This window comes from Lotus japonicus, chromosome 4, assembly GCF_012489685.1.
Source record: "Lotus japonicus ecotype B-129 chromosome 4, LjGifu_v1.2".
NCBI lineage: Eukaryota > Viridiplantae > Streptophyta > Magnoliopsida > Fabales > Fabaceae > Lotus > Lotus japonicus.
Window position 1 is genome coordinate 368,621 of NC_080044.1, and position 27,297 is coordinate 395,917.

General features: G+C 37.8%; 2 protein-coding genes across 3 annotated transcripts; one reads left to right on the top strand and one right to left on the bottom strand.

Annotated features, from left to right (window-relative positions):
• Positions 1-230: 230 nt before the first annotated feature.
• On the bottom strand, positions 231-5,528 carry LOC130713939 (CLP protease regulatory subunit CLPX2, mitochondrial). Of its 2 annotated transcripts, XM_057563770.1 has the most exons (12): positions 4,615-5,528; positions 4,479-4,529; positions 4,058-4,132; positions 3,896-3,973; positions 3,378-3,434; positions 2,777-2,847; positions 2,593-2,692; positions 2,236-2,340; positions 1,752-1,814; positions 1,499-1,621; positions 1,123-1,278; positions 231-946 (listed from the first exon to the last, which is right to left on the bottom strand). In XM_057563770.1, the coding sequence occupies exons 1-11, from the start codon at positions 5,425-5,427 to the stop codon at positions 1,126-1,128; spliced, it is 1,689 nt and encodes a 562-aa protein (XP_057419753.1). In that variant the 5' UTR covers positions 5,428-5,528; the 3' UTR covers positions 231-946; positions 1,123-1,125. The 2 variants fall into 2 exon arrangements, with proteins under 2 accessions (XP_057419753.1, XP_057419750.1); XM_057563767.1 differs by having other exon boundaries at positions 231-1,278; positions 4,615-5,527.
• Positions 5,529-9,453: 3,925 nt separating this feature from the next.
• On the top strand, positions 9,454-27,047 carry LOC130715833 (imidazole glycerol phosphate synthase hisHF, chloroplastic). The gene is made up of 18 exons (XM_057565959.1): positions 9,454-9,732; positions 9,808-9,902; positions 9,972-10,075; positions 11,613-11,782; positions 11,894-12,008; positions 12,578-12,633; positions 12,734-12,772; positions 12,878-12,976; positions 13,218-13,280; positions 13,358-13,420; positions 13,524-13,606; positions 13,753-13,861; positions 13,951-14,004; positions 23,428-23,515; positions 24,033-24,070; positions 25,337-25,442; positions 25,945-26,111; positions 26,727-27,047. Exons 1-18 carry the CDS (start codon positions 9,502-9,504, stop codon positions 26,784-26,786), a joined length of 1,740 nt encoding a protein of 579 aa, XP_057421942.1. The 5' UTR covers positions 9,454-9,501; the 3' UTR covers positions 26,787-27,047.
• Positions 27,048-27,297: the final 250 nt, after the last annotated feature.

Sequence of the window (27,297 nt, forward strand, 5' to 3'; positions counted from 1 at the left end):
TGGTTGAGTGGCGAACATGGAGGTTGGACGGTCGTCATGCAGGTAGGATAAAAGGAGGAAGATGAAGAGGAAGGAGGGGAACAAGGAATGCGTGAAAACTTCAGGTGGACAGGCCATGTGAACACCATAACATCACTAGTCATTATTTGATTTTAAAAAAAAAAAAATTGTCAAGAACCAAATGTAATAAATTTTTTTTCTAGATAATATATGATCTACACGACCTCAAATGTGGACACCATATCATATCATAATTCCAAAAGATGATTGTTTTAGAATTGCTAGAGTTATTCACTTATGGCACGTAAGTGCAAGGGAAATGGAAGAGTAATCAGATCCATCAAATTGGATGGCATTTCCAGTACGATATTCCTATATCATCACACTTCAGGCTCAATAGCCTCTTTTGTAGGTATCCCAAACCCACTGCTAAAAGAAACAATTCTCACTATTTCAACGATATTGTCTTTACTGTCAAAAAAAAAAAACAATATTGTCTTCGTTTACATCAGTCATCTCTTCCTCTTTATCACATTTAATATTAGCGCACAAAAACTAAGGTAAAATTACTAAGTGGAAGAGTGCTTAATTGAGAAATTGTAGTTGCTTTATTCTTACTATTGTTGTCATTCACCTTTGTGCTGCTCCCTTTCTCGTATCAAAGTATAATAACTAAACCTTGGGTTAGATCTTCTGAGAGTCCCCCACCTCCTTTGTTGACGAACTTGATTCTCGGTTTCTAATTCATCTAACAGAAAGTGTAAGTTACTGTGTAAGCATGAAAGCCGTTCACTGAGCTCCAGAGTGGGTGCCAATTGTTCACAAAAAGATTTAGAAGGATGAGATTAGTCTGACAATAGCCTTGCTCATCCCTATGTGGCCTTAAGCGCCTTGTGTGTCTTCATCGCCCCCAACCAACAGACGAAATTTGACCGAATTTCAAAGCCTAATATAACACTAACTTTACATTATACAATGCTCATTGAGAGTACACATATAACACTTTTATTCAAACGCAACCCTCCCTAAAAGACCAAAAAAATGGAGGTATACTAAAAAAGGGTGAGGAAAAAACAGGAATGATAAAGAAGAAAAGAGCTTTGCATTCATCTATCTACTGACCATTTACAAACATATGGCTCTTGCTTGACCCTCCAATGAGCCATTATTATCTCTGTATAGTATTTTTGCTCCACATCCATGTCCGTTCAGTGACCCAACAGCCTCTTCATCAACCAGAACCCCTTCGATGTTACCAATATCAGCCTTGTCGGGGACCTAATTATATAGAAATCCAAAGCCAAAAAGACACGTTCATATCCATCACAACGATATTAAGACTATGTTTGGGATAAACAGTAATGCAAACGGACGTTGGCACTCACTTCAAGACAAAAAGTGAACAAAACTCTTCTTATGGTTTGTTGCACTCAACTGATATCCAAACATCTTTAAAAAAACATAGATGAGGAAAACAATAGAATACAATCCTATTTACCTCAAACATCGCTTCGGTAAGAATGTTTTCTAATAAGGCTCTTAAACCACGAGCACCAGTGTTCTTTGCCATAGCTTTCTTTGCAATCAATCTCAAAGCATTATCAGTGAAATGTAAATTGACCTGAAATATTCAACCAGATTGAAATAAGACAATGCCACTCTGCCACTAAATGCTGAACACAAAAGCAAGGTAAGAGGAAGAAAAAGAATCCCTGAGCACAATAAGAAAGGGTTAAAGATTAAAAGCTTACGTCATTCATTCTGAACATCTTCTTGTACTGTTTAACAAGGGCATTTTTCGGTTCAATAAGGACCTGTATCTCATAAATGTTACTGTTAGAAATAGTGGAATGAGAATTTGGATTTACTGCAGTCGTGACTTTACAAGACCTTTTAACTGTTTGATCAAGATCAGACAATTAAGATTTAAAGAGACTGATTATACATTTGAAATCGGATTTTAAATTTGAATAGTCTAATCAAGATCAGACGACTACAAAGCGGAGAACTACAGTGAATTTAGGAAAATCTGACTGCAGGGAAGCCAGATCCGTGGAATGATAAGCTGATAAAACGATAAATATCAACCAACAATTTTCTAGAAACCTGTGGATGTTGTGGACCCACATTTGCTACTACTCAAACTATAATCTGGTGCATTCGTGTGTGAGTGTGTATCAGCACAGAATACAGGGCAGCACTCGGATATACATTTGACACAAACATATGACATACCTGCAAAAGTTGGTCCTCACTCAAAGCAGACAAACCAGCTAAAATGGGAAAACGCCCCACAAATTCAGGTATAAGGCCATAAGCAATTAGATCGCCACTTTCCACCTGCAAATCTTTAGAACTACCGCATTAGCTACTTTAAGAATTTTTTTCTATGGCCCAGCCAAGAAAAAAGGGATAGAGAGGGGATTTTACTCATAAACTTCTATGGTAAGATAACTAAAGCCCTGAGCTAACAAATCAGAATGAAATGAAATTACCAACCCAACAAATGGTCCATATTCCATAATAACCCCCTTTGCCTGGAAAACAGCCAAACTTAAGAAATAACATTTAACTTGAGCCTTTAGTTCTCACATTCTCTAGAAGTGATGATGTCACCGCAGCATCAGGTAATCCACAAGCCCTCATATTTGCACGAACTGGTACTCCAAAGCCAATGGACGAATCTTGCTTCCTGCAACAGAAAGGGACTTCAATAGAAACTCCCAAATACAGGGGTAGCAGCAATGCCACGTAGAGTCCTAAAAGATGACCTCACCTTTCGGAGATGATCTTCTCCAAATTAACAAAGGCCCCTCCACATATAAAAAGAATATTTTTCGTATCTATCTGTCGAGAATAATGTGAGGATATGAGGTGCTCAGGTAAAGGAGGAAAAACAATAAAAGATGTCAAACTCCCAGGCTGGAGAAGGGCATTAGTTATTCACATTCTGAGTTTTACCTAAACCATAAAATTGTTGAAAATTATGCATCCAGGACATTCACCTTAGGGGACAAATTAGAAAAAGGGAAGGGTCGCAAAAAAGGCATGGTACACTAGAAGCATTTAATGTATGTCATAATCCTCCAGAAAAAAAGATTAAATTTTCATCTTTCATTTCAAAAATAGGAAGGGTGGGGAGGTTCTTCAAACTTCATCACAAAATTAGTTATAAGAATCAAAACGACATGCAGGCAGCAATAATATTCATATAAAGTATAAACTTGTATTATCCTTTAAAACCAACTTTATTATCTTGCACTAAGAACAATGTGTTTAATTTTAATTTTTTAGCCATAAAATTGTGGTACTTTCCGTTATGCAAGTCAAAATAGAAAGCCAAAACTAAATGGAAATTATTTTTGTTCCTGACATACCAGGACACTATCACCAGACTGATGCTTGCGAGCTCCTTTATCAGGTACACTCACTACCTGTGATAGGAAAAGATCCATTTATAATTATATTAACATATAAGAACAATATATAGAAATAGAATACAGGCAACACTATTTCAAGTTCTTAAAAAAATTTAAACAGCACTGATGCAATTTTAAACACTACCCCCAAATTTGACAATGCTTATGTCATGAGTAACACACTAAAAAAAGTTCACAATGGCTTCATCCAATTGCTAAACATTTTATACAGCTCCGTAGATCTGATGCAATGTTACTTCAAATAATTTGTATATTATGGCAATGCAAACAATTGAAAAGTTTAATATTGAGGACATGGCATAATCTTTTCCCAGCATAGTATATTTGCAAAAGTACTATTGCAACTTCAAATTATTGGCAAACTGGCGCTCCACATTTTTCATATAAGCTTCACATGGGTTATTTATCACAAAGTAATCACCAAAACAAAAATCTTAACAATAAAATTGACCCACAGTGCTTTCCAGCATTTTGAGCAAGGCCTGCTGGACCCCCTCCCCAGATACATCCCTTCCAATGTTCAAACTTTCTCCCTGCAAAAGTAGGCAGACAAAATTATCATTTTATACTATCACAAAAAGCACAGAATCAACATTTCATCAGAATGTGAAACAAACCTTCTTAGTAATCTTATCAACTTCATCAACGTAGACAATCCCTCGCTGAGCTAATTCCACGTCGAAATCAGCTTCCTGAAAAGAAGGTCCATTAAGCAGAGTGTTAGAAAATGACAAATTCTACATCTACCTCCAGGCACTCCACAACCGAGACAATGATGCATAAGCACTGTAATACGCTCCGGTTAATGCACATCAAGGAGGTCATGCTTTCATAAACACTGATCTAAAATACCAAATACAGTTCTTCACATAAAATTAATCAGTACTTATACAGCTAAACTAGTTATAAATTACATTGTTTAATTAAAATTAACTAGACATTAATAAAAGTATGATGGATAAGAATTGACAGACATATAAGCTTTTGCAATGATAAAGGAAATGAATATGGAATGCAAAGAGAAGAAGATACTCATACCACAAGAAGCTTATATAATATTGACTCAACATCTTCTCCAACATAACCAGCCTGAAATGTGCATTGATTGATGAAATCAGTGAAGTTGAAGTGGAGAACATAAATATAGGAATGATGATGAGATGAGAATTGTGACCTGCGTGAAAGTGGTAGCATCAGCAATGGCAAATGGAACATTGACAATCCGGGCAAGCGTTTTGGCGAGCAAGGTCTTCCCTGAGCCAGTGGGACCGATGAGCAAGACGTTACTTTTTTCAGGCTGAACCAAATCAGTGTCTTGATCGGAAGATTGAGACTCAGGCTGAGTTGTTGCAAGGCGTAACCTGATATAGTGGTTGTAAACAGCGACCGAAAGCAGCTTTTTAGGCTTTTCCTGACCCACAACAAATTGATTGAGGGCATTGAAAATCTGTTTGGGCGTTGGCGGCAAAGGGGAATCTGGTTGAGGTTGAGGTTGAGGTTGAGGTTGAGGTTGAGGTGGATGGTGGTTGAGCCTTGCGATCTCGATGAAAGTGCCGTGAAGAGGAGAGAGCTTGAGGGGTCTGAAGTAGAAGGCGGTTTTGCAAGAGGGGCAGAGATTGAGGGCCTGATAGAGACCCGGTTGGTGACCAGAAATGGATAAGGGTCGGTTGGAGAAGATGACAGACATGTTTCTGGAGCAACGAGGGCAGTTCATGTCGGCTCTTATGTGGTCGTAGTAAACAATACCATCACCGCTTCCCTTTCCCTTTCCCTTTCCCTTTCCCTCCCACTTGTGTCGCCGCTGATACCCTGAATTTGTTGAATTTGAATGGGGATTACTGCCACTGTGGTTGATGTTGTTACTGAGAATTTTGGAAGAAGGATAGTAGTAGTAGTTATAGTGGAATAAGAACGAGGCGATGAGCCTGCTTCTCCTTACAATTGGGTGCATCATCATGTTCATGTTCATGTTCATGTTCATGTTCATGTCTGCTTTGTTTCCTCCTTTCCTTTCTACTCACCCATGTCCTGCTTCCCTGCGACTGCAAATGATAACAACAACAATAGCACCTCACGAACCACCATTATTCTAAGACATGAAACATGTTTAGTAAAAAAATACTCCTAAGTTATTATGTTTGATTTTAGCAGACATGTTTTAACCATCAAATTAGTTCCTAAGTTTGTATGCGAGTTTGATTTTAGTCATTCTGAGAATAAATAACATGTAGTAGTGGTCATTTTTATGGTTACTAACGGTTTTATACCGTCACTAAACATCATTTTTTCTCGGAGGGACTAAAATCAAACTCACATACAAACTCAAGGACTAATTTAACCATTAACAAAAAAATATTATAGTATTAATATTCTTTTTCTCCATAGCCCGCAGTCATGAGACTTATCTTCCGAGGCTTGGAGATCACATAGAGTAAGCAGGCTTCAACCAACAAATGTTTCTCCATGCGCAACGCATATAATCCCGAATCACTAATTTTTGTTATAATGTGTGCAAAAGGCAAAAAAAATTCCTTTTTTAGTAATTACTATAGATTTATGTATATTTAATATTCACAGTTTAATAATAAATGACAAATTATTGTTAGTAAATACTAATAATAAATGGCTATAATAAAACGCTTCACTTGTGTTCGAGTTCAAAGTTATATGTAAAGTTTTAATCACTCTAATAATGCAAACCTAATAACTAAGGATCTAATACCAACTATACCACGATCCACTCTATGTTTGCGACCAACATACAAACTAGCACGAACCAAACTCTCAATTGGTTTGACTACTAATAAGCCCAAGGATAAGTGAGAGTAATTTGAAAGGATAAGTGAGAGTAGTTCTTCTTCAAATTAGCTTGAACTTATCTAATTTTATTAGGCTTAAACCTCATATTAGTCCCTGTCTTTGTGTCGCCGTCTGAACCAGGTCCCTGATCGGAAAAATTTGTGGAATCAATCCCTATCTTTCAAAAACGTATGGAGTCAGTCCTCGCCGGAGCCCAGAGCTCCGGCGAGTGATGACATGGCTTGCTGATTGTGCTAATGAGGCCTACGTGGATTTAAAATATAAAAATAAAATTACATATCAGAAAATTAAAAATGCAAATTACCCCCAACTTAATTAATTAAAGGCTTAATTAAATCAAACTTATTAATTAAAAAATAAAAATCACAAAAAAACTTTTCAGAAAAACAAACTCTCTACCCTCTTCATCATCATCTTCTACAATCTTCATCAATTCTTTTCAAAAAAGAGACTTTCTCCATCTTCTCATCTTCCTCCCTCTCCCACCATACAAACCCACCCCCACCCTCAACCGAACCCCCAACCCTCACCCTCCACCAAACCCCCAACCCTCACCCTAACTGAAACCCAAACCTCCCACTCCCCACCCTTAACCTCAACCCCACCACCAATCGAAACCCCAACCCTAATCCAACACCAGAAAGGGGAGAAGAAAGAAAGAAACAACCCAAGGAAAAGAAGCTTGAGTTCGGTTCTGAAAATCTGGGTTCGGATCCGAAATTTTGGGTTTGAGTCAAAGTTTATGAGAGAAGGAGAAGGAGAAGGAGAAGAGGGTGAGAGAGGAACATAGAACGAGATTCACAATGGTTTATTCGTTATGGATCTGAGTTTTGATCTGAGAAGAAGGAGAAGAGAGTTTGGATCTGAGTTTCATCTTCCATGGTTTCTTCGACCTCGCACCAACACCAGAGACCTCCGAAGCCATTCATTTTCCTCTCTCAGATTGAAGCAGATGAAGCAGAAATTTGGGTTTGGGGTTTCTGGATTCTGGGTTAGGGTTTTGGATTTGGGGTTTCTAGGTTGAAATTAAAGGGGAGATTATATGGAAAGGGATTTGGGGTTTCTTGGTTGAAATCCCTCTTCAATTGGTGTTGATGGTCGTCCTTGCTTGCCAGGTACTGTGCTTGCTGTAGTTTCCTGTTCGGTTGGGTTCTGAAAGCATTAATTGTTGTGTATCTTGCTCGGCCAAATTTCCTGGGATTCCTATGTGGTAAATGAATTAATCTTTGAGAGGTTCATTATTTGCTGTGTATCTTGCTGGGCCAAAATTCCTTGTTTGCGTGAAGTAAATGGTCTAGAGATGTTGCATTTTGTATGGATACTAACAAGAATTTCTGGAATTTTTTCCTTCTTGGAGGAAGAAGATGATAGGTATTCTGGAATTCTGGAGTTGTATGATGAAGATGTACCATAATTAAGGTTTTGTAATAGGTTTTTTGTTTTGTTTTTTAAATTAAGGATTAAGTTGTTGTAATTAATACTTATTTTTAAATTATATTTGGATTTTTTATATATTTTTAATTAATAATTAAATTTTTTTATTTTTTAAAAAATCCACGTAAGCCACATTAACACAATCAGCATGCTACCTCATCACTCGCCGGAGCCCAGAGCTCCGGCGAGGACTGGCTCCATACGTTTTTGAAAGATAGGGATTGATTCCACAAATTTTTCCGATCAGGGATCTAGTTCAGACGGCGACACAAAGACAGGGACTAATATGAGGTTTAAGCCATTTTATTATGTACTATACTTACCTTTTTTTTTGTCAATATATTATACTTACCTAAACATCAATAAATGTATTAATAAGTGTCTTGAACATATTAATAATACATCCCAACTAAATTTGTTTATTAGAGAGTATGAGTTTATTACTTACTAATTATCAACATATACCACTTGAGGGCGTGTTCGGGGTGGTTTTTGGTTTTATGTTTTGAAATTTTTAAAAATTCAAACTAGTTTTCAGTTTTATTAATACTGTTTTTATTTTTTGTGATTTTGAGTTTTAAAAAACTTTGTGTTAACTTTGTAAATCCACAATAGTCACAATAATTATCAACTTTGTGAATTCACGACAATGGGTAGTAGTGGCGACATGATAATAGAGGTGCCGGATAGCAGTGGTGGTAGAGTTTTGATGTTACCTAATGACGGTGACAGTGGCAGTTATGGTGGGGGAGGGTGGTGGTGGCAGAAGCGACAATAGTTGTGGAGGTGGGGCAGTGGTCGTGTTGGGGTGGTGATGCCAATGGAAGTAGTAGTATAGGTGGTGGTGCCAACGTCGAAGGCGGTGGTGGTGATGGTGGAGGTGATTGTAGTGGCAATGAAGGTGTGGTGGTGGAGGGGTGTTACATGGTGTTCGTGATGATGATGGTGGTGGCGGCGACATGGTTGTCGTGCCGATTATGGTGGTGGAGGTGGTGGTGGTTGGTGGAAGTGGTGGTAGTGGCAGCGATAGTAGTGGTGGAGACAGTGGGGGTGGTGGTGGCGCACGTGACAATGTGAAGGGTGGTGGAGGTGGTGGCGGTAGTGGCACGAATGGAGGATGCATGCATGTGGAGATGGTGGTGGTGGAGATTGGTGGTGGTGGTGGAGGCGGCGCCGATGGCGGAGATGGTGGCGCGGTGGTGACATGGGTGGAGGATGCATGTGGTGGCGGTGACAATGGTGATGATGGTGGTGGCGGTGGCAAGGGTGGAAGATTCATGTGGAGATGGTGGTGGTGGTGGAGGCGACGACGGTGGTGATATGGGTGGAGCATGCATGTGGTGGCAGAGATGGTAGCAGTGGTGATGATGGTGGTGGCGACGACGGCGACGATGGTGGCGGTGGGTGGTGATGGTGATGAAGTTACATGTTATTAAAACTAAAAAACATAATCACAAAACCATATTTTGTGGTTTTGAAAAACAGACCAAGATGGTTTTGAAAATCAATAAAAACTCACTTCAGCTCCATTTTTGCCGAACACGTTTTGTTTTTAAAATTGCATTTGAAAACCAAAAACTGAAAACTCGCAACCACCCCGAATGGCCGTGACTAATCAATCAAATATTTAAAAAAAGTATTGAAATTGGTGAGTATGATTTTTGTTGGGCCAATTGATCTCATGTTTCATTTGAGCCCATCTAAAGAATAAAAAAAGAATAAAGTAATGGAGGCGGTATGGTATGTAAATACTAAATACAGACAGCGCAACTCAACATTGAGTTGAGGCTGAGGCGAAGCAACAGCAATGGAAGCGCCGTCATTTGCTTATTCCTCTCCATCTTCCTGTTTCCTCCTTCGCAACAAACCAGTCACACTCACAAGATTTCCCCATTTTGGCCGTACCAAACACTCCAGGAGCTTCTCAATTCGTGCCTCCTCTTCTGGGGATTCTGTTGTGACGTTGCTTGACTATGGTGCTGGCAATGTTCGGAGTGTCAGGAATGCTATCAGATCCCTCGGCTTTCAAATCAAAGATGTAAGCTTTTTTCACCTTCTCTTAATGGGGTTGCTGCGTTTTTTCGAATCTCAAACAACCTTGCTTTGTTTCTAGGTGCAAACCCCACAAGACATTTTGAATGCAAGCAGACTAATCTTTCCGGGTGTTGGAGCTTTTGCTGCTGCCATGGAAGTGTTAAGCAAAACTGGGTGGGTATTTTGTTTTCCATGTCATGTCATGTGAGTATCAAGCTTCAACTCATATCATATATTTTGCAGTATGGATGAAGCATTATGTTCATATATTCAAAAGGATCGCCCATTTTTAGGCATTTGTCTTGGACTTCAACTACTTTTTGAATCTAGTCAGGAGAATGGACCAGGTCAGTTATCAACTCCTCTTTAGTTTTTGTTATCATTCACAATCCTTCAATTCCTCCCTGAATATCTTATAATTATAGCATACATGGATACCAAGATATACATCCCTGTACATGTGAAGCTAAAACACTTTTAATCCATGATATATAGACTTCAATTAATATATTATATGAAACGTAACTATTATTCACTTCTCATTCAAGTTTGAAAGATTTTTCTAGTCAGCCATTTCAAGTCGTAGGTGCCTTCATATTTCACTTTTAAGGTGTGTCATGGAACATAAGATTTTCCAATAGTTGCCCATGATAGAAATAGATGCTTTTTACACAGTCCTAGTTTATGAGATGAGTGGAGTGAATTTTAGCTTAAAATTTGGTGAAAGCTTGGAAGTGTTTTTTTGTGTGGTTAAAATGGAGTTAATGTAATGTCAGTTTAGCAAGACACTAGTTCGCGATGGTTTGGAGGTGAAACTTGGGGATCACATCATCCCACATTCAACATTTCATGTATCTTGGATCCATCTAATAAAGTAATGAATATATTGATGGGAATGTCACACATAGGATTGATTCATGATAATTGGATCAAGTATATAAATATTCCAGGCATAATTCAGAAGCACCATCAAACCAAAGTAAAATTATAGGGAACAACTATATGACCCGCATAGCTCTATCTCTATGGTGGTCCAGTAGTGAGTGTTTCACAATGAAGTGCTGGCTAGAGTGATAAAAACAATGTTTAGCTCAGATAAGAGCGGAGGTAAATGATTGGATAATAAGATATGCAACACAATACAAAGTTTTGAAAAAAATTATCTTGGAGAAGCTGATGTACCAGTACCACCTACTGGTGAAGTAATGAGAAGATGATGGGAACTAGCCTAAGGTGGTTTGATCATGTGAGATAAAACCCAATAGGGGTTAATGTGAGAAAAATGGATCAAATGGAAGATAGTTTGATTAAAACAGGTAGAGGAAAATTATTGAAAAGGGCTTTTCTCCAAATGGTATTTCTGAAGCTTTTTATTTTTTATTTTTTTATAGTTCAATGGCATTGATCGATTCATATAACTGACTCCATCTATTGCGATTATGTTTGTTGTTGTAAATTCATTTTTCTTAAAATACAATGTTGGAGATATTGGTATATGTCGCTCTCAATTTTCAGTAGTGTTAATCTATGCTTTACTTCTGCAAAATGGTTTTTCATTAGTGTATTAAAATACTTTCTGACTTAATATGTGCACCCATGAAATTTTTTGGTTATGAACTGGCCTTGACAATATATGTTGTCCTCAGATTCTTTTGTTTTGTCATGACTGTCAATTTCTTATGACGAGTAACAAGGTAGTAATGAATCTAATGATAGAGAAATCTGTAACCTAATGAATATTTACTATGCTTCTAAAACAACGAAGGAAAACATGGAGACAATGCTCTATAATATAACATATCTTAATTTTCTGGGCATTACATGAGCATTACAATTTTACTTTCACTTTTAAGTATTGAATGGAAAAATATGCTTGTGAATCAGTAAAAGGTCTTGGCTTAATACCTGGAACTGTTGGACGATTTGACTCATCAAATGGCTTTAGAGTACCACACATTGGATGGAATGCTTTACAAATCACAATGGACTCAGAAATTCTGGATGACGTGGGAAACCACCATGTCTACTTTGTGCACTCTTATCGTGCCATGCCTGTATGTCTCCACTTTTCTTCAAAAACCTTATTACTTTGGATGTGACATTCATATCTTATATTTTCATAATCTGTAAGTGTTTGAGTAATCTGAATTGTTTATTTGTCTCAGTCAGATGACAACAAAGAGTGGGTATCCTCCACCTGCAACTACGGTGACAGATTTATAGCATCTGTTAGAAGAGGAAATGTGCACGCAGTTCAGTTCCACCCAGAGAAAAGTGGAGGCAAGTTTTATCTTCCTTACAAACCTTCTAGTTTTTTCTGTCCTTTCTCTTTATTTTTTTATATGCTCTAAATCATGGAGGGTGCAATCTATCCTAAATTTATATTCTTCCATAGTTTGTAATTGGCCTTGGTCATGTGAGGAGATAAATTGAAGTTTCGGACATTACATTATTTTGGAATTTGATGTACTTACAATCTTACATACAAACTTGTATAATCCCTGCATCCGTAAAGGAAAAATTGAGGGACAATTTGAGGTTCTGATTGACTCAGAAGAATATGAGATGAAAAAATTGGAAAAATAGGTAACTATTTAATTAACAATTGGAAATGAAAAATTTCTTCTATCTCTAATATTACTAATAAGATCTGAGTTCTAAATTTTTATTGGCTTTTGGCGTTATACGGAAATATGCATTGCTGCAAATTTCACATTCTTCTTTTTGGGGAGAATACTTTCTTCGGAGATATACTTCTTTATTTATGCGTAAAACAATAATGCTATGTTTTCCCCCCCTTTTCTTGGGCTAGCTTATTCTTGTCCTCATTCCTGATATGATATTTTCAGAGGTTGGTCTCTCAGTTTTGAGAAGATTCTTGTATCCGAAGTCAAATGTGACAAAGGTGGCCTTCATATCTTTATACCTGTCTTCTATATCACTGTTTTTTATCATCATTTTGATATATGCTTTATTAACTATTTGCAACATTCACTTGAAGACAGAGGCCTGGTGAGAGAAAAGCTTCAGAACTTGCAAAAAGGGTAATAGTCATGGAAGCCCCTTTCTAAATTTAAATTAATTAATGTATCATGGCCTTACTGGCGCATTCATGATTTTGGTCTGCTAACAAAACATTGTTTATGAAGGTGATTGCTTGTCTTGATGTGAGAACAAATGATAAGGGGGACCTTGTTGTAACCAAAGGAGACCAATATGATGTTAGAGAAAATACAGAAGAGAAAGAGGTATCATAGATAATACTCATTTTTATGAAATTTATAGTTTTTATGACATTCCTCACATAGAGCATAGGCCAAAACATTGGACATCTATGCAACACAAACTATTCATAGGTGTAGAGAATTAAACAAGAACTTTCTAGACTTGTTGCTGCATCAATCACCACATAAATTTTCATCATTAAAGAATAAAGTTCTATGTTAATGTTTATAAATCATAATCTTATGATGCCATTTTAATGTTCAGGTAAGGAATCTTGGCAAGCCTGTTGAGCTTGCTGGACAGTACTATAAAGATGGAGCTGATGAGGTATGCCTTTGACTTTGTTGTTTTTACACATATTACGAAGCATGTTCTTTCCTTCTAAACTTCAACCTTTAATGCAGGTCAGCTTTCTAAACATCACTGGATTTCGCGACTTCCCCCTTGGTGATTTACCAATGTTGCAGGTTTGTTAACTGTGCTAAAATTAAAGTTTTTACTTTTTATTAGTTGGTGCTGAATTATATATAATATCTGCTGCTATTTCATGTTTGCTGTGCTTCCTTCTAGGTATTGCGATCCACATCAGAAAATGTTTTTGTACCCTTAACAGTTGGGGGTGGAATTAGAGATTTTACAGATTCAAACGGAAGGTATTATTACTAATTATTATTAATTTATGATGATTATGGTATTGACTTTCTTGCCACATTTTTTTTTCAATGAGAATGTTCGGCTTTATAGTTTTATTTTCCTCAGAACTTCTATAACTTTATCATCCAACTAATTATATTCTCAGGCACTATTCTAGTTTGGAAGTTGCTGCAGAATATTTTAGGTCTGGGGCTGATAAGATTTCCATTGGAAGTGACGCAGTTTATGCTGCAGAAGAATATTTAAAAACTGGAGTATGGAGTTCAACTATTGCTTCTTTATATTAATATACACTGAAATACTTTTCTTTTGATGTTTTGATGTTTCTATGACTCACATTTAGGTAAAGACTGGGAAGACCAGCTTAGAGCAGATATCACGAGTTTATGGGAATCAGGTAAGCCAATAGCTAATAGTCATGTCTGCTATTTTATTTTATCAATTTACCTATATTTGAGAGTCCCTAAACCAGTGTTATCAAATAGCGGCTATAGCGGATTTTTGGCTAATCGCGACGCCGCTATTGCCTGCTATAGCGCGCTATTTCCACTATTCGCCGCCAAATAGCGGCTGAAATAGCGGATTTTTGGCTTACCGCGATGGTCCGCTATCGCGATTTGATAACACTGCCCTAAACATGCATGTAACCACAAACCTCTTTTTTTACCCTGAACTAATCTAACCAGACCAAAAAAATATTTCGAAACAAATAGCAGCAGTGTTAATATATGACGATTATTTAATGGTGAGATATTAAGCTACTTTTGCTTGCGAAGGTGTAGTTTCTCCTAATCATAATGGTATATTTCAATACGTTGAGTATAATATGTGATTAATATATGTTCTATAAAAAAATAAGATTACAGTATGCCTTCTTATAGAGTTCTGTGATTGTATGTTTTAATTATCTTAACTTTCAACCTGTCTTTAGAAAAAGAAAGAAAACATTTAGAAATTATGTTGTAAACTTCAATTATATGTGCCACGCTTCTTCATGTCAAATTAGTGGTGATAATGTATTTCATGCAACCAGTTAACTTGTTATCTTGACCATAACCACGTCACGAAATTTAAAGTGGTGTGCTCCACTTGTTGGTCACCTTTACTGTGTGATGTAAAATATACAAGCTAAGGGATGGCCTAGGTTGATAGTTGGTAACTTGGTATATGAACTCCCCCTTTTTCTTAAAAAGGAAGTGTGATCCATGCTCCCATGTCTAGAAGGCACTACTTTGTTAAATGGTTCAATAAATTAAAATGGGATCTAGGGAAGCTTTCTAATGGCACAGTCTAGAAGGCACTACTTTGTTAAATGGTTCAATAAATTAAAATGGGATCTAGGGAAGCTTTCTAATGGTACAATATTTGTTATAAATAATGTAAATAGTGTATAAGTTATCCCCCCGCCTCTATGTAATTGAGACACTAGGATTCACTCATTGCCCTCTCTCTTTTCTCTGTTTATATAGTATTATTATGATTTGGTTACGTGTCTGTTTATTGACTGAGCAATAGATTATTTAAATCCAACCTGGATGTGGACTGGCCAATTACTTACCACTTACAGCATTTGATCTTGCTTTTATTTCAAATTGGTTTCTTCTGTCATCTGGATTTCCCCTTCCTTCATTCATTTGCGCCCATTAGAAAATTTTCATTCATCACTATATGTTAGCAACGAAAAAAGTAAGGAATTCAAAAGAAGAGTTCTTGTGCATATGAATGGTGATGAAAAGATAAATAAAACCATGCATATTAGATGTTTGTTTCTCCCTTTTCAGATGAAGTAGTGTTTGAACATATTTTAACATTTGTCAATTCTTCTACTCCAAGGAGATATTAGAGAACCTCTTTGCTGAAGTGATTTGTGTTAGGGAAGAAACCAGAGAGAGAGAGAGATAGAGAGAGAAAGAAGATTCAGAGAAAAGAGAGAAGTTCATTCATCAACAACATGGTTACAATTCATCAACTAGCAGCTCTTTATACTTCAACTGCTTCACTAACTTCTCTAACAACTTTCCTAACTTCCTAACAAACTCTAACAGCTTAACTGCCAGCTGTCTAACTAACTCTAACAATCACATTCGTAACATATCCCTCCCCTTAACAACTTCCTTGTCCTCAAGGAAGAACTTGTAAATCCACAGGAACATCAGCAGTAGTATCAAATGTAGGAAACTGCTGTTTGAGGTTGTAGAGAACCTCCCAAGTAGCATCTTCTTCCAGCTCTCCTAGCCACTGAACTAACACCTCAGTAACAGCTTTGTGCCGGCGCTGGACCATTCTTCGCTTCAGTATCTTAAGAGGAGCACGTGGCTGATCCATGTTGCCCCAATCCAGAGGTAAAGGCACATGTTGCATAGCAGAAGAAGGGCAAGGTTTCAGTAGTGAAACATGAAATGTGGGATGGATTCTAGAGTCAGGTGGTAGAGCCAGAGTGTAGGCAACTTTGCCAACACGATGTAGGACTTGATAAGGGCCAAAGAAACGAGGAGACAATTTTTCAGAGGCTCTATGCTGGGTAGAACTCTGCCTATAAGGCTGCAATTTCAGCAAGACCCAATCGCCCACAGAAAATTCCCTATCTGTCCTGTGTCTATCAACTTGGACCTTCATCCTAGCCTGAGCTCTCATGAGATTAGCTTGAAGCCTTTGAATCATTTGTTCTCTAGCTGTAAAACTTCTATCCACAGCCTCCACCATAGTACTCTGAGGACAATAAGGGAGATGAATTGCAGGTTGCTGACCATACACCACTTCATAAGGTGTGGTCTGTATAGCTGAATGATAAGTGGTGTTATACCACCACTCAGCTAGAGGCAGCCATGTAGCCCACTCCTTAGGCCTCTGCCAAGTCATAGCTCGAAGATAGTGCTCTAAACACCTATTGAGAACCTCACTCTGACCATCAGACTGAGGATGATAAGCAGTGGTTAAATTCTGTGAAATTCCCAGCTGTTGTAAGAAAGCAGTCCAAAATTTGCTAGTAAAAAGAGGATCTCTATCACTAACAATATTGGAGGGAGCACCATGTAGCCGATAAACCTCTTTAATGAAAATCGCAGCTAAAGTAGAAGCTGTATAAGGATGAGAGAGGGGTATGAAATGGGCATACTTGCTCAGCCTATCAATGACAACCCAAATAGCATCCTTGCCATGAGATTTTGGCAGCTTATCAATAAAATCCATAGCTATGCTTTGCCATACTCAAGCAGGTATAGGGAGTGGTTGCAACAAACCAGGATTAGCAACTCTCTCATACTTACACCTGAGACAAGTCTCACATGATTGGGTGAATGCAGCTACATCCTTACTAAGCCCCTTCCAGTAAAAGAAAGACTTAATCCGGACCACAGTAGCCCTTATGCCAGAATGACCTCCTTGATGAGAGGAATGAAGCCACTCCAAGATTAAAGTCCTAACTTGGGCATCATTAGGAACCACTAGTCTATGTTTCCTAAACAGCAACCCATCCACCACAGAGTAGTGAGTATGCAGCTGGGGTTGAGCCAGAACCTGAGAAATAAGGAGTTTACGAGCATCATCAGCTGCATAAGCTTGAGTAAGTAAGGCCCACAGTTCTGAAGATATGGAAGAGACTGAAAGCTGCAATAATTCTCCATGAGAGGCTCTAGAAAGAGCATCAGCTACCACATTTTCCTTACCCTTTTTGTACTGAATTACATAGGACAAACCCATCAACTTAGTAACCCACCTATATTGAGCTGGAGTAGACAATCTATGCTCCAATAAGAATTTCAAGCTCTGCTGATCAGTAAGAATAGTAAATGGCTGGATAGCCAAATACTGATGCCATTTTGTAACTGCATGGACCAGAGCCAAAAGTTCCCTATCATATACTGACAACAACCTGTTTCTAGGGGATAAGACCTTACTAATAAAGGCCACATGGTGGTGATCCTGAAGCAGAACAGCCCCAATGCCAGTACTGGAAGCATCAGTTTCCACTGTAAAAGATTTCTGCATATCTGGAATAGCAAGGACAGGAGCTGTAACCAATGCATTTTTGAGCTTTAGGAAAGCATCTGCAGCTGCAACTGACCAACAGAAGCCATCTTTCTTCAAAAGGTCTGTTAATGGTGAGGCCATGATACTATAGCCCTTAATAAACCTCCTGTAATAGCCTGTGAGTCCCAAAAATCCTCTCAATTGTTTAATTGTAGTTGGTTCAGGCCACTCTTGAATGGCTTTGATCTTGGTAGGATCTGTAGAAACCCCTGATGCTGAAATAAAGTGGCCTAAATACTCAATCACAGGAGTGAAAAAAGCACATTTACTCTTTTTGACATAGAATGAATGCTTCTTAAGGACTTCAAAGACTTCTCTCAAGTGCTGGACATGGTCCTCAATAGTAGCACTATACACTAAGATATCATCAAAGAATATAAGCACACTCTTCCTCAAATATGGAGCAAATATAGCATTCATGGCTCCTTGGAAAGTTGAGGGAGCATTTTTAAGACCAAATGGCATGACAACATACTCATATTGCCCTGAGTGTGTTTGAAATGCTGTTTTCTCCACATCCTCAGGTCTCATTCTCAGCTGATGATAACCAGCTCTTAAATCCAATTTAGAAAAAACTTTAGCTCCCCCTAATTCATCCAATAAGTCTTCCACCAATGGAATGGGAAACTTTGCTTTCACAGTCATATCATTGAGCTTCCTATAGTCCACACACATTCTCCAGCTACCATCCTTCTTCTTGACTAAAACAATTGGAGAAGCAAAAGGAGAAGAGCTAGGTTGAATTACCCCTGACTCAAGCAATTCTTTCACCATTTTATCTATGACATCCTTTTGTGCAGGAGGGTATCTATAAGGCCTGAGAGAAATGGGATTTGACCCTTCTTTTAATATGATCTTATGATCATGGATGCCCCTGAAAGGTGGTAACTCAGCAGGTTCCTCAAACACATCAGCATAATCTTGCAAAATGGCTTCCTCATGAGCCTGCAGCTCCACATCTCTCCCTTGCACAGTTAACCCAGAATCTAATGACTCCTTAGTCTTGAGAGTGCAACAAGCCACCTCTCTGGAACAAGGAAGGATCTGCAGCAAATAACTGAATTTATCCTCCCCTACCATGTGGTGCAATTTAGCAGCAGAAACCAGTTTGTTCTCCTTTTCTTCCATAGCCTGCAACTTGACCATTTCCTTCCCCATAGCAAACTCCATTATTAAATTGGTACTTGAATTTGATGAAAATATTACTTGTATATTTCATTCATAATACTTGACTAGACTACAATATATATATAGACTAACAAAGAGATTAAAACAAACTAAATCTATCTAAACCTATCTATATTTAAATAGATATCATCTCTATTTAAATAGATACTAATCTAAAATAGATAAACAAATCTTAACTATATCTCTATGAGATAAGACTAATAATAAACTAAATCTTAATAGATATTCAACACTCCCCCTCAAGCTAAAGCTTACTTAGCTTTAAGCTTGTAACAAATCAAACCCAAAAAGAAAATTATCTTAATAGATATCCCTTAATAATGACAGTCTTGGCGAATCTCTGAATTGAATAACCTTTCAAACTTCTAGTAAATCCATGGGCCGGCAAAAGACAACTTCTTATACTTCAAATTGAATCATCTTTCGAACTTCTGCTAAATTCATGGGCAGGCAAAAGATAACTTCTCATACTTGATCTGGCTGAAATTGATGCAAGACAAAAACCAATTCTTCTGAAGTGTCGTAGGGTAGCTGAGCCAGCAAACAAGGGCGAAAAACCAGCAACAATACACCCAAAAACAAAGGCTGAAGCAACAACTCCCCAACAACAACTACACAGAAATAAAACACACTTGAGGTCGATCGATTGATGGCTTCTAAGACAAACAATGGTGTCAACTTGACACAGACAACTTTCAAACATTAGAGAGAGTGGACCAGCGCAACTCGCAGCTGAAGCCCTAAAACCAGAACCAATAACTCTCAACTAGAGAGCGGGCCAAGCGCAACTCGCAGCTGAAGCCCTAAAACCAGAAAACCAAACAATCGAGACAAAACAAACGAAGGTGACATTGTCACCTTCAAAACCAAACAAAACCAAATTGCATAAAGTCAGTCAAGATCAATATAACAAGAGCATCTCGGACAATGAGACGCAAACAACAACTCAAGTCTCAAAAACCAATGCGGACCTGAGCGTCAAAACAGAGTTAAAACTCTAAACCAAACCAAACTAAACCAAACCAAACCAAACTTGGCCAACAATGAGAGATGGCACGAGAAACGTCCAAACAGGGTCAAAACAGCAAACCCACAAACCAAACAGGGAGAGGAAGACCGGATGATCACAACTGTGACGACACAACACGCATCAAAACAGAGGATCCTTAAAACCAAACCTGGCTGATACACAAAGAGGACCAGCGAGAACAAAGCAGCGGAGCAATACAATTAGATTCAACCTGACGCTTCTGCCTCTCCCAAAAAACATTAGCACATACTGGATTATGGAGAAATTGGAAAGCAAAGGAACACAACAATCTAAATCAGATTGTTGGATACTCCAAAACACGATGCTATTAAACAATCACCATAAAAGCATCATTCTTGGATACAACTTCCACCGAACCAGCAACAAGGATGACGATTGTCGGCGGTGGTTGATTGTGGTCTCTATTAGGATATTAAGCAATATCCAACACTTCCCCTCAAACTATAGCATATATGTCATATGCATAGCTTGTAACAAATATAATTAAGATTTAACAATATTCAGATCTACCCCTCAAGCTAGAGCATATATGTCATATGCATAGCTTGTAACAAATATAATTAACTTGAGAAGCCGCTGCTGCCGGAGAGAGAAATTCCCAAAAACAATCCAAAACTCTTTTCCAACTCTAAAGCCACAATTATGCCAACTAAAACCAAGAAACCAAAACAAGAAACTAGAGCAACCCAACACACTAATTGTGAACTTGACTGGACCAAAGAGCCACGTGGTGCATAGAACTGTACGGTTAGCAATCTTGGGGTACTTCATACGGTATATAAGCCCTTGAAACAGCTCTGGTTCATAACGGAAGAAAGCACCATGGGAATATGCAAGACCCTCCAGCCGTATTGGGAACTTGACATCACATGAGCCAACAATGTTCTGATTCTTCTGAATCTTGAAATCCTTATATTTGTGAAACCTTTTTTTTTTTTGTGAAGGTAGCAGTCCATGATGTAATTCCCATTAGCCAGCTTCCAATTGAATTGAAAATTCCAAACTCAATATACCACACTTGCCAAATCCAATAACAGTCGTAATGTGGCATATGGTTGCATAGCCACAATTTCAAGAAAAACGCTTCCAGATCTGAAAGCAAAACCAGATAAGTCGTCATTGGCTGCAGCGACGGTCGGTGGTGGCAGTAGGCGATCCAAAAAAAAAAGCAAAGGACACCGAATTCTTCTTTAGCAGGAGATATTCAAAACGCATCAGCCATGGAGAAGATAGAAAAACAACCAGAAATCAAAGAGGGGTTGATTAACCAGCGTGAACAGTGCACAATGAGGAGATGTGACCCAAAAAATAAGACCCAAAAACCAAATAGCTGAGAGAGACATCACGAAAGCAACTACGGTTTCAAGACAAAGGGGAGTATTCAGAAAGAAACGAGGCCGTAAGAAAACGGCTAGAACTAACAAGCGGAAGCAAAGTATGAAAAATAAATCCAAGAGATTTGGAAAGTCACCATGAGGGGGCTCACGGGGAGGAGCCCCCTCACAGCGGTAGGATCGAAACTTGCTCTGATACCAACTTGAATTTGATGAAAATATTACTTGTATATTTCATTCATAATACTTGACTAGACTACAATATATATATAGACTAACAAAGAGATTAAAGAGAAACTAAATCTATCTAAACCTATCTATATTTAAATAGATATCATCTCTATTTAAATAGATACTAATCTAAAATAGATAAACAAATCTTAACTATATCTCTATGAGATAAGACTAATAATAAACTAAATCTTAATAGATATTCAACATTGGTAAAGTCCCAAGAAATAGTTCCCCATTGTCTAAGCCATTTCATACCCAAAATGAGATCACAACTACTTAGAGGAATAGCTATTGCATCATCAGTAAAAGTGTATCCTTGCATCTTCCAAGTAATTCCCCCACACCAGCCAGAACCTTGTATAATTCCCCCATTTGCTACTGTTACTTTCATTGGTTGTAAGCATTGAAGCTTGCTTAAACCCTCATGACATAATTTTTGATTAATGAAATTATGAGTGCTTCCTGTATCTATTAATACAAAAATCCTCTTTTTGCCTAACCAACCAGTTAACCGCATCATAGGATATTGGGAATCACCCTCTAAGGCATTGAGAGAAATAGAATCACCATGCAAAGCATTAAGAGAAACCTTAGGAGTACTTACCTCTGTTCCAGTTTCATGCTCCACCTCTACAGGAAGTTCCTGTTGATCAAGATCATCCACTGCCATGAAAAAAACCTGAGATTTTTTCCTCTGAGGACAATCATGCCCTGGAGTATACCTTTCATGGCAAAAGAAACACAAATTCTGAGCTCGATGCTCATCCATTTCTTTGGGAGTTAGCTTCTTCTGAAATGTGTAATTTGGTTTTCCCAGAATACCTTTCTGATTGTTTTCTCCAACCAATTTCCGATCAATTCCCCTCTTTTCCACGATTGCAGGAGTCAGTCCCTTCTTCTCAGACCAATTGCTATAGGACTTGGTTACTGAATTTGACTTCTTGTGCAGTAACTCCAAACTCCTTTCTTGCAGCTTAGCAATCCTCATTGCTTCCAGAACCGTACGAGGACCAAACATCTTCACCCCAGTACACAACTCAGAATTGAGGCCTCCTAAATAGCATTGAAGCTTCAACTGTTCAGATCGCTCTGTTCTACATGCCAAATTATCAAACGCTTCATGATTTTCCTCCAAGTTTCCTTGCTGCGTCAATCGCTTGAGTTCCTCCATCGGGGACTCGAATTCGACGCCGAATCGTGTTCGCAACGCCGCCGCGAACTCAGGCCAAGTCACTCTGCCCACAGTGCCTTGCTCCAATCCTTGAAACCATCTGAACGAGCTTTCATCCAAAGCGATGCTGGCGATGGCGACACGCTCCGCTTCCGGAGTTCCATCCAACGCGAAGAATCGCTCACACTTCGCGATCCAAGAATCAACGTCTTCCTTGCTGAATTTCGGAAAATCCAACCTCGTGAGACGGGTTGGCATTCTGTAATCACCGTCGCTTGCTGTTCTGCTTCGCCGCGACGAAGCCAGATCCGTAACCTGAAGCCCAATTCCACGCATGGCTTCTTGGAATCCATTGAATTGCGTCTCGAATTGGAGTTCCAGCTCACGCATGTGACGCGCGATGCAGGGAACCATGGCAGCCATGATTCGTTCCTCAGCTTCACGAATCGAACTCTGGAATCGTGTTGCTTCAGCCATGGCGGTTCCGAGAATCGAAGGCTCTAGATACCAATGTTAGGGAAGAAACCAGAGAGAGAGAGAGATAGAGAGAGAAAGAAGATTCAGAGAAAAGAGAGAAGTTCATTCATCAACAACATGGTTACAATTCATCAACTAGCAGCTCTTTATACTTCAACTGCTTCACTAACTTCTCTAACAACTTTCCTAACTTCCTAACAAACTCTAACAGCTTAACTGCCAGCTGTCTAACTAACTCTAACAATCACATTCGTAACAATTTGTTTAACTATATATCATCATTCTGCCATATATGGTTTGTCAGTGTTTTTGTGATGCATGAATTTCAATACGCAGGCAGTGGTTGTTAGTATCGATCCCCGTAGAGTGTACATCAAGGATCCTAATGATGTACAATTCAAAACCACAAGGGTTTCAAGTCTAGGTGAAAATCTTTCTTTTTTCTATGATATTTTTTTTGTCTAAATTATCTAAGTTCGTAGTCTATGAATCATGATATATGTAGCAGAACGTCTTTCTTCTGATCTGCCCTCTTTAAGTTTGGTTGTAAATAATAAATAATTAGGCCTAGAACTTGTTTGAAGTTGGGCCTTCTTATGTATATGCTTATTCTCTTCTATTGCCATTTTTCTACCCTTTTTTCTTTGATGTAACAGCTATTCATATTATTTATATAATATGGATATGTCTTTAGATGCAGTTGACTTTCCAACCACTAGTGTGAAGTTTCTTCCAAAAAATAAAGTTTACAGTACTCTATATTCGTGTAACATATTTTGGGGGGGGGGGGGGACATGTGCTCAAGGTGGAGCATTTGATTTTGATTTTTAATTTAATTGGAATAAACCAGTGCTGAGAGAGTTCTTGGGATGTAAAACTAAGATGATTTTTTCATGTGAATTTAAATTAAAATATTTATTAGCATTTTATGTTCCTTTCAGGTCCAAATGGAGAAGAATATGCCTGGTATCAATGCACAGTAAGTTTCTTATCACTCTTCACTTAAATGTTTGAACATTTCCACTGAACTAGGTCTCTTAACCTAGCTTCTCTTTCATTTGAAAATTGCACCATTAGAAGTGGATGATACGTGACAACTTTTATATATGCTTAAAAAGCATAACTGGTGTTCCAAGCTGTTAGCTTATTTATTGATAAGAACCATTGACACATCATAGGTCCAAAGATAAATCTAATGCTGCAGAGTGCAGATAGAAGATATGACTTTAGGCTTCACAAACTTTTGTATGTTTATCATTTAATTTTGACAATTGATTCTCCTTGTCCAACAAAACTTCACCAGACATAATAGGGATGATTAAACTATTAGAACTTTGAAGCAATATTGTTAATGGCGGATGGCAGACTACAGTGGAGAGCCAGAAACCCGCCATATTTGACAAATAATGATGATGGATTATAGCAGGATATCGGCCATGGCAGAGAGCCAAAAACCTGCCATGAGATTCTGCCATGGCGGATATTTGATAACACTGCTCAGAAGCAGTAATTTTCTAGTGATATAGTTGCTAGAGAATTAAAAATTATGGATGACCTGACATAAAATAAAAGTAGTTATTTCTCACGTTTAAGTAGTATTTTTAGTTACTAGAGATAACAATAATCAAAATTTGCCTTGATTAGAAATGTAAATGCTGTTAGATGATAAGCATGAAAGAATCTGAAACTAACACCAAAGGAAGCATATAATTAAATGGATAGTAGAGCTGGTTTTGATATTAATTTACGTGAATGGCAATACTCCCACCTTGTTGTGTATACTATTACTTTATTTAGTGTAAGTGAAAAAGAACACTAAAAAGGAGGTTTTGTTTTTATTTTTATTTACTCCTACCAGGCACCAGCAGCTGGTTCTTCTCTTCGGGGTTGGGCAGCAGAATTATTATTTTCTGAGAACTATTTTTTAATACATTCTAGCTCACTTGTATGATTGTTGCATTCTTGAGTCTTGCTATTGTCTGGACTTGTACAGTTGGACTTAGTGATGCTCTCTAGTCTCTACTTATTAGTACGTGTGATCTGGTTATATTCGCAATACTAGAAGGGGGCAACGACCAAAACTATCTGTGCACCTAGCCTTCAGTTTTTGTAGTTAGTGGATTTTCATGAGACTTTAATTCATACATCTCTAAGAATTTTGTCAAAGGGAAAGAATGAAGGTGCATTGCTCACTTCCTGAAGTCATTTTTCTTAGCTCAAATACCTTTATTTTTTTCATTTGAAGGTTAATGGTGGGCGAGAAGGTCGACCAATTGGTGCTTATGAACTAGCAAAAGCAGTTGAAGAACTTGGTGCTGGAGAAATACTACTTAATTGCATTGATTGCGATGGTTATTTTAACTCTATCCTTCATATATATATATATATATATATATATATTTCACTGTATTTTATATTCATTATTTGCTAATTTTGACTGTTGCGAAGACCATCTTCATCATCAATGAATTTTTCAAAACAATATGACTATTGAGCTGATTTTTTATCTGCAATATATTGGCCTGAAAAGTGGAAAGAAATGATTGTTTCTCTTGTGTTTTTATCAATCTGTCGAATACTATTATCAGGGAGTTGCTATTGCGTATATGCTGCGAGATTTAGCTGTCTTGTTGCATTCACAAGCTCTATTTTTTTGTTGTTGTTCTCTATTAAGATCTAAATTTTTCTTTATTGGACTATTCCTTATTCTCTTTCTCCCCCTATTTGTACCTTTTTTCCTTTCTGATAAATCTTGTTTTCTTTTAAAAATGATATTTGGGGTCATTTGATTATATATCCAATAAAATGCTGTATTAATTCTAATTTATTTTTTCACTGTTGTTAATATGTCAGGTCAAGGAAAAGGATTTGATATAGATTTAATCAAGTTGATCTCAGATGCCGTAAGCATCCCAGTGATTGCGAGTAGTGGTGCTGGTGTTCCTCAACACTTTTCTGAGGTGTTTGCTACAACAAATGCATCTGCTGCGCTTGCTGCTGGCATTTTTCATAGGAAAGAGGTATAACACCTGTTTTATTTATTTCTTAATGCTGAGCAGTGTTATCAAATCTCCCATGGCGGGTTTTTGGCTCTCCGCCATGGCCAATATCCCGCCATAGTCCGCCATCCGCCACCATTATTTGTCAAATATGGCGGGCTTTTGGCTCTCGGCTATAATCCGCCATTAACAACACTAATGCTGAGGGACATGGTTGGTGTCATAGTTTAGTGCATTTTGCTATATCACTTTTAAGCCTCAAGTATTTGGTACTTACCTCGTTGTTGAAGTGTGATCTACTCATTAATTATTGGATGATTCTTAATCATTAGTGGGGTTCGATAAGCTTTTAGGGGAAACACCTTTTATGAGATAGATTTTTCCTTTCAACATCTCATAAGAGCACTAGAACTTTTTTTCCGGGTGAATTTTTAACTTTTTAAAACAAAAACTCATCTCAACTTTTAGTCACAATTTTTGTTTAAAAGGGCTCTTTTATCTTAAAAATGGCTCACAAACTATACAAATGATCAATTGCATACTTTGGTCAATGTGCATTATTAGAATGTCTTGTGTCAGGTAGGTTTTGATGATGTTATTGAGAGGCAGTGAATTTGAACTTTGCATGAACTGCAGGTGCCTATTCAGTCAGTAAAGGAACATTTGTTGAAGGAAGGCATAGAAGTCCGAATCTGATCTTTGCACTTAGCCCGTTTGGATATAGGCTTATTGAAGATTGTTAGAGTTTGCATCCAAACTTAGTAGTTATGGGCTAAAACTAAGATGTATACTTCGCAAAAACAAAGCCGGTTGTATTTTATCACTTTTGTGTAATTCAACATTCTAGCTCCCAAAACTTTTTGGATCATGAAAAGCTTTTTGTACCTTGATGATGTTTTAATACATGGGGAAGCGGGTTGCCATGTGTTCAATCCCTCTGACCATTTCTTGTTCAAAGATTGTTTCAAATTTCATTTGTTTCCCACTTTCCCCCATGGTACAGGTTTCATGTTTCCCCTGAATGTTTTGGTATTTGTTATATATGTATATAATGGTGAGCGTTTAAAAGTATGAACCAAAATGAAATTTAGTGATTGAAAAAGATAATAGATCACCTAATAGAATGAACCAGTGTTATATACTCATTTTTGTGGTAGTTTTTTACCATCACATAACTTTGTATAAGAGTGATCCATATTATTATCCG

Excerpts from the sequence above, each read along its gene's own strand:
- LOC130713939 (XM_057563770.1), bottom strand. The coding sequence starts at position 5,427 with ATGAACATGAACATGAACATGAACATGAACATGATGATGCACCCAATT. Across the intron at positions 3,435-3,895 it reads TCAAAATGCTGGAAAGCACT|GTAGTGAGTGTACCTGATAA; the intron begins GTGGGTCAATTT and ends TTCCTATCACAG. Across the intron at positions 1,279-1,498 it reads TTACCGAAGCGATGTTTGAG|GTCCCCGACAAGGCTGATAT; the intron begins GTAAATAGGATT and ends CTATATAATTAG.
- LOC130715833 (XM_057565959.1), top strand. The coding sequence starts at position 9,502 with ATGGAAGCGCCGTCATTTGCTTATTCCTCTCCATCTTCCTGTTTCCTC. Across the intron at positions 10,076-11,612 it reads TAGTCAGGAGAATGGACCAG|TAAAAGGTCTTGGCTTAATA; the intron begins GTCAGTTATCAA and ends CTTGTGAATCAG. Across the intron at positions 13,862-13,950 it reads AAGAATATTTAAAAACTGGA|GTAAAGACTGGGAAGACCAG; the intron begins GTATGGAGTTCA and ends ACTCACATTTAG.